Below are 15,062 nucleotides of genomic sequence, written 5' to 3' on the forward strand. Positions count from 1 at the left end.
AAGGTTGTTGGTGAATGTGGTGCCTTGGAATGACTTAAAATCAGAAAGTAAAGGCTTTTAAGATCAAATCTAAAATACTAAGATTCGAACAAAAAGATATAATGAACTACACATAACAGATCACAGGGTAAGATGAATAACTGGTACTTTAATACAATAAACTCACAAAAATTAGGGGATGTTTAAAAATGAATATGACGCTATAAAATATCCCTAAATTTTTGTGAACAGTGTAGGTTTAAGATCATTGTTAAAACACCCTCAACAGAGCCATCAACTACTTAAAAACAAATCAGGTTACACCTGCTAAAAATAGTTATATAGGAATAGAAAGGAACCATAAAGTTAGATTTGCTGCTGCCATTACTTTCTTATATCACAAATCTTAATAAATATTTTCAAAATATAAGAGGAATAGAATAGCTTCAAATAGAAGAAGTTTAAAAGAACAGAAACATTCAAATGGAATGAAGACTCTGGAAAAGCTTGAATTTGTCCACAAGGAAAGAGAAATATTGTTTATATCACAATGTTAACAATAAAGAAAAAAACATATCACCTACTGTCCACCATTTAAAAAACAGATTTTAAAAAAGCATTATTTATAGATTATACTCTATAGGGGTCTGAATAAATGACCTCGATTAATAGGCCTTAACATGGATAAATCTCAAAAATATTGTTGAATGTAACACATAACCAAAAAATATATTCAGAATCATATCATTTATTTACATTTTAATATACACACACAAGTACATGTACCGTATTTCCCCAGTATAAAATGCACCTTAATTCTGAGGCCCAAAATTTGAAAAAAAAATGTATTACATAAAGTTACTGAATTCGAGTTTTATTCATCATAAAGTTCATACAACTCCTCATCACTGTCAAAACTCCCATCCATTAGCTTGTCCTCATCTGTGTCTGATGACGAAGCATGATCTTCATATATTGCCTCGTTTTCAGTTCCATCTATGGCATTTGAAATGCCACACTTCTTAAATGCAAGTAAAAAAATCTATAACCACTGTATAAAATGCACTCAGTTTTTAGACCCCAAATTTTTTGGAAGAGGTTGCGTCTTACACATGGGGAAATACAGTATATAAATATATGTAAAACATGATTTAAAAACACAGATTGGACAAATATACATTAATTCATAATTATAGTTGCATCTGGGGTTGAGAACCAGGGAATGGGACTGAGAAGGAGAATACAGGACTTTTATTTTATTGAAAATTTTATTTTATTTACTTTAAAAAATATGAAGATAAAAATTATAAATGTAAAACATTTGCTAATTGTCAGTGATGGGTACACCAATGTTATATACTGCTCTTTTTTAAAAAACTTTAAACAATGGTACTATTATATACACTTATATTTTTGCATTATTCCATGCCAATGAAGAAGAAAAGAATAATGTATATGCGTGTATATGTATAAATGTGTGTGTGTGTGTTTATCCACAGTAATATGCGTGAGACAGGAGGAAAATACTGTGAGAACTTCACAATATCATCACAATGAGCAATTCTCTTAAACTGCAGCTAAACTTCCAAGTTGTGAAACCCTATTGCTGTTTTATTTTTTATTAAGTAAAGTTTTATTTTGGAATAACCTCATAAAGAGAGGAGTTCTTTCCCCCAACCCCACAACCAGGGTACACTACATTCTGTTTGCAGACAAATGTACATACGTTATTGCTCAGTCTTTCCTGTGACATCCTTTCTCAGTTCCAGGGTCTAACTTCTGTTTCATTATTCAACATATTTCTTTCAGTTTAAATACCTGGGCAAGGTGCTTTGTTGTTTACATTAGCATTGGGATATTTAAATTTTTTCTCTTTCTAGAGATTCAAGTGTAGTTTTATTTGACAGTTATCACATACTTCTTTTGTAAAAAAAACTCCTTTTATTCTTGTTTGGCACGTACCCATTTTATACGTTTGCAAAGCACCTGAACAAGTATCCAAGTAGGTGGAAGCACACACACTTCAGACTCGAGAGAACATACCTCTTGTCTCTTTCTTTCCTCCTGGCTAACTGTCTGAGATAATCCATTTCTTTTCACCTAGGGAAGGAAACAAAATAGCTTTGAGCTCATTCACTTTAACAATTTCTTTATTATGTAAGGCATAACTTTACACCATTCAAAAAAGAATTGAAAGATTTATGCAAAATGTTCAATTCAGTACACATTAATTTTGGGGTCTCATACCCCACAAATAATATTCAGGCACATTAATAAATGAGCCGACTTCAACACCAAAGAACTGGCCAGTGTGTGGAGAACTATGCTATCAGGTTGAGTCACTCTGTTCTATTGTTAGTTCTGGATATTCCTAAAATATTTATCAAATTACTCTCCCAAAAAATAAATGCAAAAATCTAGTAAGAAAGAAATGAAGCCACTGCTCTGAGAGTTTACTGTCCAAGATTACAAAATTAAAGATTAACTTTAACATCATTTTTCATAAAGACTAAATGGAATACCAACGCTTTTTATAAAAACCCAATCAAAGAGAAAAACAGAGTCTCCTTTGCCCCAATTTCTGCATTTAACTCTGAAAAATAAGGATGTTAACCAGATTTGGAGAAGCCACAGTACCTACAAAAACCAAGAACATCAGTACTACACTTGGAGTAATGCATTTGTATCATTAGTTGAGTTAATGTGATCAGTATCTCAATTGATTAACATTTTTATTTGACTGCTACAGTTTCTACCAAAATTCTATACTACTAAAAAGAGGGTGAAATATAAGCTCTGGAAAGGCAGAACCTGGTGTCTCCTCTGGGACACCTGGCATTCAGTTTGGCACAAGAAAGAAATAAATGTTTTTTAGCCCAAGATTTCATTAGCATAAGGTAAGCCATACATATAAAATACCAACCAATTAAATCCCGCACATAAGATAAGGAAGAGCAGTAGGAAAGACAGTGCCCTCAGCAATAAAATATAACAAATAAAATATAAAGGTCTTCAAATATATTTTTGCTATCAAACATAGAACTTTTTTTTTTTTTAATTTCTTTTCTTTTTATTTATTCATTTTAGAGAGGAGAGAGAAAGAGACAGAGAGGAGAGAGAGACAGGGGGGAGGAGCTGGAAGCATCAACTCCCATATGTGCCTTGACCAGGCAAGTCCAGGGTTTCGAACCGGCGACCTCAGCATTTCCAGGTCGATGCTTTATCCACTGCACCACCACAAGTCAGGCAAACATAGAACTTTTTTAAAAACTATGTTCCCCTAGACCAGGGGTCCCCAAACTTTTACACAGGGGGCCAGTTCACTGTCCCTCAGACTGTTGGAGTGCCGGACTATAAAAAAAAACTATGAACAAATCCCTATGCACACTGCACATATCTTAAAGTAAAAAAACAAAACGAGAACAAATACAATATTTAAAATAAAGAACAAGTAAATTTAAATCAACAAACTGATCAGTATTTCAATGGGAACTATGGGCCTGCTTTTGGCTAATGAGATGGTCAATGACCGGGTTCCATACCTGCTGGCTGTAACAAGTGATATGACACGCTTCCAGAGCCGTGACGCGTGCGTCCCGCGTCACCGGAAGTAGTACTATATGTGAATGACGCCGTGCTCTTCTCACTGACCATCAATGAAAGAGGTGCCCCTTCCGGAAGTGCGGCGGGGCCAGATAAATGGCCTCGGGGGCCACAGTTTGAGGTCCCCTGCGTTAGACCTATTTTTAAGTTCATATCTCAGATTTTTTTTATCTGAAATTAAAAAATTTTCAAGTTGTATTTTCATGCTAATTGTCAATCTAGACACTTTAAATGTGTGCTACTATGGTCTCTTAAATGCATTCAATGAAATTTAAAAACCGTAATATCTTACATCCATCAGCATCCATTTAAAAATTAAATAGGCTTCACTTAACAGTTGGCAATTTTACACTATTTTCTTTTCTCCTTAATATCATATTTCTGGCCCTCGCTGGTTGGCTCAGTGGCAGAGCATTGGCCTGGTGTGTGGATGTCCTGGATTCAATTCCCAGTCAAGGCACACAGGAGAAGTGACCATCTGCTTCTCTACCCTCCTCTTCCTCTCCCCCCCCCTTTTCCCTTCCTGTAGTCATGGCCCAAATAGTTCAAGCAAAGTTGGCCCTGGGCGCTGAGGATGGCTCCATGGCCTCGCCTCAGGCATTAAAATAGCTCAGTTGCCGAGGAAAGGAGCAGCAGCGCAGATGGGCAGAGCATCACCACCTAGTGGCTTGCCAGATAGATCTGGTCTGGGCGCAAGTGGGGTCTGTCTCTGTCTCCCTGCCTCTCACCTAAAAAAAAAATTTCATTTTCATATCAATTTCTCCCTAAAATTTCCTAATGAAATATTCTTTGTGTTAAGAGAACCTTATTAGTCATGCTGATATACTCTGAAGCAAAAAAAAAAATGCTTTTAAATGTAATTTTCTGAAATTCCCTGTGACAACTGAACTTTTAGTATAAAAGAGAGATTCTCCTAAATTATATAACCACCACAAATAATAATAATCTATGATAAAATCTATATAACTACTTCTAATTTTAATGCATTAAGCTTTAATGCAACTCTTGGAAAGATGGGGAGGGTTATGGTAGCTTAATTAAAGGAGGCTTCACTAAAATAATCCCCATTGACCCCCTTTTTTGCAAATCCAGTGTTCTAACACCTTGGGGCCACACACCACAGTGATGACTTTCTTGAATAAAATGGCAAAAGGGCAACTGCAACAGGAGAGGCAGGAAGAGCCCGGGCGTCACCCTGTAACTGCAGATGCAGTCTCCGTTTTAGAAAGAGAAAATCTAGAAGCTGAGGAACTGGAAAACAGCAGCCTTCAACGGACTCTGGTCCACCTTGCCCAGCATCCCTGAATTCCACGGCCACGAGGCATCTCCTAGTGTGATGATAGCTATGCACAGTTCTCCACATCGTGCTGTCATGGAAACCAAGACAACCACGTGTGACTGTCTTCAATTTAATTTCTGGAAAAAGTTAGAAAGCAGTATGAAAATAGAGTCCTAAATTAGTACTAAAATGAATAACCATTTACTGTATGCCAGGGAATGTGCTAAGCATTAAACCTGTTTTCCCACTGAATCCTTGTTAAAAACTAGAAAGCTGATACTATTCTTCTCCCCATTTCATAGATGAGGATAACACCGAGGCTGAGGACCCAAGATCACACAGTTAAGTAGGCAGCAAAGCCAGACCTGCAACCACGCCTGTCCACCATCAGGGCTCACGCTCTGAATCATATCAATGGGTCCCCTGCCTCTATTTCTAGGAATGGGCAAGAACCCCTTCTACTCTCAGGTTTCTGGATGAAGCCTCCATATGTTTTATTTCATTCACCAATATCATGGAATGTTCTTAGCTTTACCCACCATCCTGACCCTGGGTCAGTGTGTCAACAAGAATTCATGATTAAAAAGGCTCCTTCATACATTTTAATAAGGGAGGAGATGAGCTAGAACAAAACTGTTCAGAGCTTCCCCCATTTGGTTAACCCTGAATATGAATTTCACAGGATTTCCTGCCTGACACTGAGTCCTGGCAGATGGCTATCCAGGCTCCGTGCCCACAGTCTCTGCAGGTGAGGTCATCAGCAAGAATTTCCACACCACTGGCATCTTCATCAAAACTACTAATAAGTTCAGACCCAGAAATCTTAAGGGGAAGAGAATGAAGTATGTGGACTTAGAGACCAAGACAGATGATGGCTAGTTTACGGTTAAGAGTACTTCATCTGACCATAAAAACAAAACAAAAATATCCTCAGATAAAGTAGTTGCTTTTTGAGGGGGAACTGAAGGTAGTTTCAAAAAAGGCAAATACTAATATACAAAATTACATCTTTCCCTAAGACTAATCATAAAATGATAAAAATACTTCTTTTAACCAAAAACTCATCAGTAAGAAACCAGCAGCCCGTATAAACCACTGTGACAGAAGAAAAAAGATCCCAGGGAACATTACTGGGCCGTAAGAAAACTGAAGCAATTACATTGGTGAGGCTCAAAGTTTGCTCTGGGCAATTACGACAAATCAGTTCCCCCTGGCTGGCTGCCACGCGATGCACCCAGGTCTGTCATTCTGTTTCAGCCCCTCCAGTCCCGCACAGGGCAGGCTGGACAGGTCCTTCCACCACAGCCAAGAAGGATCATTTTGTCCACCTGAGACCTCCTTCCAACACGCAACCCAATTAAGTAGTACCTGAGAACGGGTGCCTGCAGATGGAAGAGCAAGAGCAAGCACAATGATTTCAGAGACTGAGGAGTTTGGAGAAATGAAACCAGAGAAAGAGGGGGAATGAGTGATATAAAAAGAGCCACCCCCCATGGGCTGGCAGAGGGCAGAGGAGAGAAAATTAGAGGAGCATGAAATATAGGAGTAAATATCAAGCTGAAAGAAACAAAGAAGGAGGAAAGAAGAAAGAACTTGAGCCAAGTTTCTAATAGCACATACCTCTGGACATTGTCTACTCTAAACAGTGACCTTGTCAGTGACCTTGATAAAAATCACTGGAAGACCCAGAGTTGGGGTGTGTGTGTGTGTGTGTGTGTGTGTGTGTAAAACACAAATGTGGCAAAGGCCATATTTATACCTATAGTTTAAAATTTACACACACAGTTTTGTTATAAAATCTAAAATATTACATTTATCACATTTTTTCAAGTGTTCTCCTTGTTTCCATGTGTAGGAAAGAAAAAAAATAATATACAAGCTTCTAAAACTGATTGCTATTCTGCTATCTAAAATGAAAAATTAAAATTATGCCGTCTCCTTTTATTATTTTTAAAATATATATTTCACATTGGTAGCTCTGGGTGAGTACAAACAGGGATACTTCAACAGTCAGAAACACACTCCTTTTAAGGTCTCCTCTGACCTCGCTAGAACTTTCTTATTCCTTACTGTCTGGGTCTGGTTTAAATTTTGTATTTAACTATGTCACGGAGAAGTAGCATTGCAAAAGTAGTTTAACGACACACTAAGACTTGGATTCAATTTGGGGTTCTAGAGTTTGAATAATTCCAAGCAATTCACAAAAATGTTCAAATCTTGCCATGGCAAATTCTACACTCTAGGGAGAAAGTATAAATGCATGTCAATGTCTTCAACATTTTAAGTGGATGAAACTTAATTCAAATAAAACATTAGAGCCCAAGACCACAATTCTGACCTAAGTTAAAATATGAATGTAGGCCCTGGCCGGTTGGCTCAGCGGTAGAGTGTTGGCCTGGCGTGCAGGGGACCCGGGTTCAATTCCCGGCCAGGGCACATAGGAGAGGCACCCATTTGCTTCTCTACCCCCCCCCTCCTTCCTCTCTGTCTCTCTCTTCCCCTCCCGCAGCCGAGGCTCCATTGGAGCAAAGATGGCCCGGGCGCTGGGGATGGCTCCTTGGCCTCTGCCCCAGGCACTAGAGTGGCTCTGGTCGCGGCAGAGCGACACCTCGGAGGGGCAGAGCATCGCCCCCTGGTGGGCAGAGCGTCGCCCCTGGTGGGCATGCCGGGTGGATCCCGGTCGGGCGCATACAGGAGTCTGTCTGACTGTCTCTCCCCATCTCCAGCTTCAGAAAAAGAAAAAAAAAAAAATGAATGTAGCCTGACCAGGTGGTGCAGTCTATAGAGCATTGCACTGGGATGCAGAGGACCTAGGTTTGAAACCCTGAATTCACCAGCTTGAGCGCAGACTCACCAGCTTGAGCGCGGGGTCACTGGCTTGAGCATGGGATCACAGACAGGACCTCATGGTCGCTGACTTTAGCCCAAAGGTCACTGGCTTAAAGCCCAAGGTTGCTGGCTTGAGCCCAAGGTCACTGCCTTGAGCAAGGGGTCACTTGCTCCACTGTAGCCCCTGGTCAATATGAGAAAGCAGTCAATGAACAACTAAGGAGCTGCAACAAAGAACTGATGTTTCTCATCTTTCTACCTTCCTGTCTGTCTGTCACTATCTGTCCCGCTCTCTGTCTCTGTCACACACACACACACACACACACACACACACACACACAAAACTAAAAAGAAAATCAATGTATGTGTGTGTGTAGCTTATCAAGAGAGCAAATGACCAGACCTCAATAATGTTACAATAGTTTTAAATTCATAATTAGTTTTTTACTGCTATAGTTGGTATTGAAATTCTTCCACCATGATCTTTATAACTGATAAATATTACATGTCCAAATGAGACAGAAGGTAACAATTAGCTGAAACTAATAAAGAACAGTATAAAATACTTCATGGCATGTCTAGTTAGACCCAAAATATATAGTTTTTGAAATTTAGAAAAGGGTAAACTCCCTGAAGTATAGACCCCAAAATTAATTATTAGATACTCCATCTAAAGCTCATGCCAGTATTCTTCTTGACAACTTGCAAGTCTGACCTTTTCAGACAACTCTCCTACGAATGAACAGGGAGGCTTTAAGCAGAGATGCCATTCCTGTACTCAACAAGTTACAAGCATTGTCACAGAACTGTCAGGAAATCCTAAAACTTTATGTAATATTCCTTGGCCTTGGACTTCACTGACTGGAATAGGTTAGGAGCCAAGTTCTCTAAGGCTCAAATGAGCCCCAATATTGCCGCGTACACAAAGCCTATCTATAGAATAGAGCAGATCCTGTGTTGCAAGCCAAGATTAATAAGACCAGTCTCTGGGTGAACCAGATAACCATTTGTTAGGGGGTAAACAGGGATATATTCTCAGGCTGACCAAGATTTCACACTTGTTTGTAGCTCACATGGGTACACATTCCTCCCATTTTCCCCCACCAGCTAGGGAAACCAGATAGAAGGCTCCAATAGATTAATTGAACAAAAAGACTCAGAAATGTAGCCAGTGAAAAATTAGATCAGGAATTTATAATTCAAGATCACTTAGGCTCCATAAAGCACCAATGGACACTGAATACCCATTTGAGCTAAGACCTTTATACTCTGCCAGAGTTTACCCACTTGCTGAAAATCGGCTGGTTATTCACCAGCTTCTGTTCTTAAAAGCTCACATGGAGAGGGAATGAACTGCAAAGTAAAATTAAACCACAGGACACATTCATATTCTCTCTCTCTCTCTCTCATCTTTTCTACACTTTACACACCCCAAAAAGCCCTGGAATTACAAATGAGTTACAGTTCTTTCATCCTAAATAACACTGGAACAGCAGCTCTTTGAGAGTGTGTTTAAAAGGCATAAACTAAAAAATCTGCCAGGATCCAGAACTCATGGCCTCTGTAGCCCAGCCTCTTAGGCTCTCTCCATGCTCACCTCGTCCAGGAGAAACATCCTGAGATATACCCAAAAGTGGCCATGCAACATCCATCTCAAAGGCCCAGAGACCTGCACAACTGAAGAGTAGAGGTCAAGGTGGGCTGATATTTTTAGGGAGAGTGGGAAATAGAATACTATATATGTATATTTAAATGAGAGAAGACAATGGCCCATTTAATAAATTCATATGCTTAATTTGAAAACATATCAAGTAATATGCCAGGGACCTCCTACACGCATATGTTCAAAAACCTGGTCTCCTCCCTGATCTGCTGCTATTAATCTAATTCTATAATCCTCACCAAAGAGCTTGGATCCCCAGAAACAGCAAGCCGCTCAAGCCCTCCTATCCTCCCCCACCCAGGGGACCTCAGACCTGCTGAAAGGAGAGCAGGCTCAGGAAGACAGGCCAGGGCTTGAGGCTGTCACTCCTCTGTGGCCTGTGTCACCAGCCAGACAGAGCCAACATTCCTGAATTCACTCAAATTATTTCAATACAGATAAGAGGCTAAGAGTACAAACAAACAGGTAATCAAATGAACAAAAATAAACTGTTGCGCTCTGTATGATATCAGAGATAAGTGTGAATTACTTCACTGCAGCCAGCCTTGCTAGCTAGCTACCCGGAGCTAGCCAATGCCTGATTCAGAGTTGCTGCTGGCCCTTCATTCATGTCTCAAACTACCATGGTATCAAATGCTTGCCATGTACCAGAGCCTTGTAATTTCTAAAACTCCTAACAATACTGCAAGGAAGGTAATAGAATCAATAAAGTTCAGTCATTATCCGGTACTAGGGAGCAAGCTGGGATTCCAACCCAGGGCTGCCTGCCTGCCTATCCTCAAGGGCTGAGTGATCTCTTAATACACACAGCACACAGCCTTCTTGAACTCATGTGAATTTCTCCGAGCTGTGATCTGCAGCTCCTCTTCCCCTGAACTAAGATCCTCCCGCTGGATGGCCCAGAAACCATATCTCTTCACTGGATTTTTTTTTCTCTCTTCCCCATTGGCTTTCTTTCTTTCTTTTTAAAAATTTAATTTATTTTAACTTTTTTTTATTAATTTTAATGGGGTGACATTGGATTTTTTTTTTAAAGAGAGACAGAGACAGGAAGGGAGAGCTAGAGGGAGGAGAGAAATGAGAGGCATCAACTTGTAGTTGCTCCCTTGAGTTGTTCATAGCTTCTTCGATTCGTCTTGAGAGAGAAAACTCAATCAAGAGACAAAATACAGCAAGTAAAGGAAGAACTTACTGGCTGTGCAGGAAGAAAGTCAGAGAAAAGGGGGCCTTGGAGACAGGCTCAGGGGGTTGGCCCAGGACACACTTCCGCTGCCCACTGCTCCCCCTGGTTGCAAGTCGTGTGGGGCCCCTTAGAGCTTAGGAGGAAGGGAGGGGGTGGGAAAACGCTGTGGGCTTCTGAGCAGTGACAGCTAAGCTGGCAATGGGGTGGCCTGGCCATTTAACTTGTTGCTTAGTCCTGACATTTCTCCCAACAAAGGAATGCCTCCCTGTAATACACTTGTGGCTCTTACTAGTATCCTTCATTCCCCTGTGGGCTACTGAGCCTAGACCCAAACTTACTCACCTCCATCCCCAGGTGTATCAACAATTAAGAGGACAAAGTGAAGTTAAAAAATACATGAAAAGCTAATGACACAGAAGTAGAAAGTAGGAAAGGGAAAATTACTTTAGGGAAAAAGGGCAATTTTACAAAATTATAGGTTTTTAAAATAAAAGATGAGCGGGTTCACAATATGGAATATTTAATAAAATACTGAGGAGCAGACCAAGACTAACAGTGGTTAACAGTGGAAGGGGCTGGTATGTAATAAAATCAAAGCAGATTTTGGTCTGAACTGTTATGTTTAATTTTGTAATAAGGGGAATGTATTTTTATCACTTCTGTAATTCAAAATTAATTGTTATAAAGAACATCAGCATTAAAGTTTAAACTTTTAAACTGAAAAATCAAGTACAATCTAACGCCTAACATTGGGTAATTGCTTAAAAGAACCAAACACCACCTATTTAATGAAATACTATGCAGGCTCTCCAAAAGGCTGTCCTGGAAGAAAGTTTAATGATGTGGAAAGTAATTTATAGCATTATTAAGAGAAAAAAATGGGTTGCAAAACAGCAGGGTTTTTTTTTTCCCTAAGTGAGAAGTGAGGAGGAAGAGAGTCAGATTCCCACATGCGCCCAACTGGGATCCACACGGCAAGCCCCCTATAGAGCCATGCTCTATCCACCTGGGGCCATTGCTCCATTGCTCAGCAACCGAGCTATTACAGCACCTGAGGCAAGGCTATGGAGCCATTTTCAGCACCCAGGGCCAACTTGCTCCAACCTAGCATGGCTGAAGGAGGTTAAGATAGAGAAAGAGAGAAGGGAGAAGGGGAGGGATGGAGAAGCAGATGGGTGATTCTCCTATGTGCCCTCACTGGAAATTGAACCTGGGACTTCCACACATTGGGCCTACACTCTACCACTGAGCTAACTGGCCAGGGCAAAAACAACAGGTTTAATGAAACAAAAATGTATTTAGAACACTGTTAAGGGGAAAATATGGGTAACAAGACAGTATCATTTTACTTTTTTGCACAAAAAGAAAACATCTATGTATATATATTTTTTAAAAAAAGGTCTGAAAAGTTATATACCAAAATGTGAATACTGGAGGGGGGGAAGTCAGCTCATTTTTATTTTGTTCTCTTTTTCTATTGGTACCTTTTAACTTTTCTATAATGAACATGCCTTAGTTTTATAACTAAAGCATCATTTTTAACAAAAACCAAAACAGATTTCAAAGTCCTCTCTCTAAAAATAAATACAAGTCATGCAGACAGATGAAGTGGTTAAGGTTACCAACAAAACCTGCACTTCTGTGTTGCTGCCCACAAGGAAGGCTAGAGAAATGAGAGAGAATACCAGCAGGTAAAAGAATGAAGTATGGTAAAGGCAGGAAATAAGAAAGAAAGAAAGACTTCAGTCAAACCCAAACCACACAGCAGCTTATAAGGCAGTGTTGAAAATGAGTGATGACAGGTGTACACGAGTGAGAGGCAAGCGGAGGCCTGAGCTGGATGGAGCTGGTGTCGCCCAGAATGACACCATCGCACATAGTGAAGGCCTGAGTCAAGAGGGGCCGACAAAGGCCAGTCTGGGGGCTCCTCTCACCCAAGAGAACACTGGTTTATAAAGGTGATGCCAATGTGTAACTGCTGTTTTCTTTCTGTTTGTTATTTTTGAAAGCTGGCAAATGGTCAGGAAAGATCAACTGCAAAACTGTAAGTTACTCAGAACAACACTGACCTCAAGGTTAATTTCTTAGATTTCAATCAAAATCTAACCTGAGCAAAAACTATTCTGGACAAGATGAGCACTAAAGTGAACTCACGTTTTATACAGGATTTACAAAGCATGCAATGGTTTCATCAGACAGAAATTAGCTTATTGTATGGAGGAGAGCTGCGAAATAGGCACAGAACAGAAGTGGCCTTCTGGTTCACCCAAAGGTCAGACTTCATCCCAGCACATTAAACTTCTCTTACTTTTCTTCCCCACGCAGCTGCCCATCCAGCCCATCAGGTTTTGGTCACACCTTCTAGAAAGGAATATCCTAACCTTAACTGTTCTCGGATTCTGGTGTCATTCATTTCAACATTTTGTCCTATCTTTTTTCAAACACATCATTTAGACAGTGTGTGTCTAGTGTCCTCTATACCGGCTTCTAATCCTGTAAGGCAAGGACCAGATTTTAGGCTTGTCTGGTTTGCCCCATCCACTATGATGAATTCTGGAGTCAGATACCAGTATTTTTCAAACTATAAGTTATAAGCTCTTAGTGAATTGCAAAATAAGGTCCATATATTTCTGATCTTCATCTATTTAAATGTAACAAAACAGAAAGGAGAAAACAGAAAATACAACAGCGTACTGCATGTATTAAGGATAACTTCTTTGTCAAATTTTTGTTTGTGACACACACACATGCTCACACAGAGCACACATGCAAACACACATACTGGGTTTCAAGGGAAGATGAATTTTTCACGATGTTACGTCCCTGATACAGACTATGGTTATGAAGTCAACTCCACTATGTGTAAATAAAGGAAACTTGAGAGGCTCTGTTCCAGGTAATATCAAGACCCTTATAAAAAGCAGTAAGAGATAACAACACTTAACATCTGAGAATCTCAGCTGCCTCAATATAAAGTATGTAGGGAAACAGTCATTGCCCTTGTGATGTTGTCACAGGAGGACATAAACTGCAGACCTAGTACAGTCTCTGGTGCACAGTGAAGCCTATGCAAATGTTTGGTTAATAATTTAAGCGGATATAAAGAAATGAATATCATCATGAACCAATGGCAGATCCCAGAGCTGCAGCTACCCAGCAAGTCAGCCACTGCACTGCCTGCTCACACAGAGACCTTGAACCCAGGTGGGTATCAGGCCTCTCTGTTGAGCAGACAACAACCATACTCCTTTGTACATCACTACCAGAAACAGGGTTTCCTGCCATCCACAATGGGAACTGCTCCAATTTTTGTGTTATTTCAGTTGGAGAGGTGGCAGAGTTTATCTCCTACAACAAAGGGGAAAATAATCTGCAACTTCCTTTCACTGGCAACAACACTTCCTTCTGCAGAAGCTGTCCACTGGCTCTATGGTCCTTATCTCCTCCAATAGCAGATACTGAGACAAGAAGTACCATACTAATGTTAAGACATTAGAGTACAGACTAATCATGTAGAGAATCAACAGGCTATGAGCACTCTGGATATAGCAACAAAATTTGAAACACGAAGTTTCAAGCATTAGTTCTATATTTAAAAATTCAACAGTAATTTTGATGGTGATGATTTTTTCAGTCATTACAAAAGCAAATCTCTATATGGATATGCCCTGAGAAATAGTCCCATCATTAAACTAAGGGACAAGATGCCACAAGAGGACATCTTACAGTCAAAATGGCAAATGTAAGGATCTGATATGCCCTGGTTGGGTAGGTCAGTTGGTTAGAACGTCATCTCAACATGCCAAAGTTGCAGGTTCAATCCCCAGTTAGGACACACACAAGAATCAACCAATGATGGCATGGATAGGTGGAGCAACAAATTGATGTATCTCTCTCTGTTTCATTCGTTTTCTCTCTTTCTAAAAATTTAAATAAAAATCTTTTTAAAAAGAATCTGATAGATGATTTCCACAGTTCAAAGCTCAGTAGTAAAGAGCCTTTCCCCACTGTTATTCAGAAATCCTCAAAGTAACTAAGCCCTTTCTCCTATTCCTACAAATTGCTATTATTCTTGAATGTCCTCATCCAAGTCCCCAAAAGAAACCCCAAGTGGAGAAGGAGACTATAATTTTATTTGATTTCACAGTATGCAAATACCTAAAATGGGCTAACATAGTTCTAAACTATGAAGATGCCAAGTTCCCCAATGTTTCAAAGACACCTATTAAATCCAGGATGTAGACAAATAACCATTAAGAATTTTCCTTTTAAAATAAAATTTTAAGAGGCTCCAAATGGCCTCTAAATGGGAAACTTCCTGGTTGCTTTCACTGCTAACTTTCTGTTATTTTCACTTATGAGATTAGGTTTCTGCATTTATTCATTCATTCATAAATCCATCAAATATTTACTGCAAGCCTACCATAAGTCAGGCACTATACCATGCATTAGGGATACAGCAGAAAATAAAATGGAAAAAATCTCTGCCTTCATGCAGCTTTTATTCCAGTGGGAGCATATGGACA

The 15,062-nt window shown here is 39.8% G+C and overlaps 1 protein-coding gene across 2 annotated transcripts in view; it reads right to left on the minus strand.

Moving 5' to 3' along the window:
• ARHGEF26 (Rho guanine nucleotide exchange factor 26) overlaps window positions 1–15,062 on the minus strand; it is a 136,132-nt gene that overhangs the window by 104,522 nt on the left and 16,548 nt on the right. For both annotated transcript variants that reach the window (XM_066259059.1, XM_066259058.1), the window contains exon 4: window positions 2,023–2,079. In XM_066259059.1, coding sequence (XP_066115156.1) covers window positions 2,023–2,079 — 57 coding nt within the window. The remainder of the gene's footprint in view (window positions 1–2,022; window positions 2,080–15,062) is intronic.

This window comes from Saccopteryx bilineata, chromosome 2 (genome assembly GCF_036850765.1).
Source record: "Saccopteryx bilineata isolate mSacBil1 chromosome 2, mSacBil1_pri_phased_curated, whole genome shotgun sequence".
NCBI classification, from domain to species: domain Eukaryota; kingdom Metazoa; phylum Chordata; class Mammalia; order Chiroptera; family Emballonuridae; genus Saccopteryx; species Saccopteryx bilineata.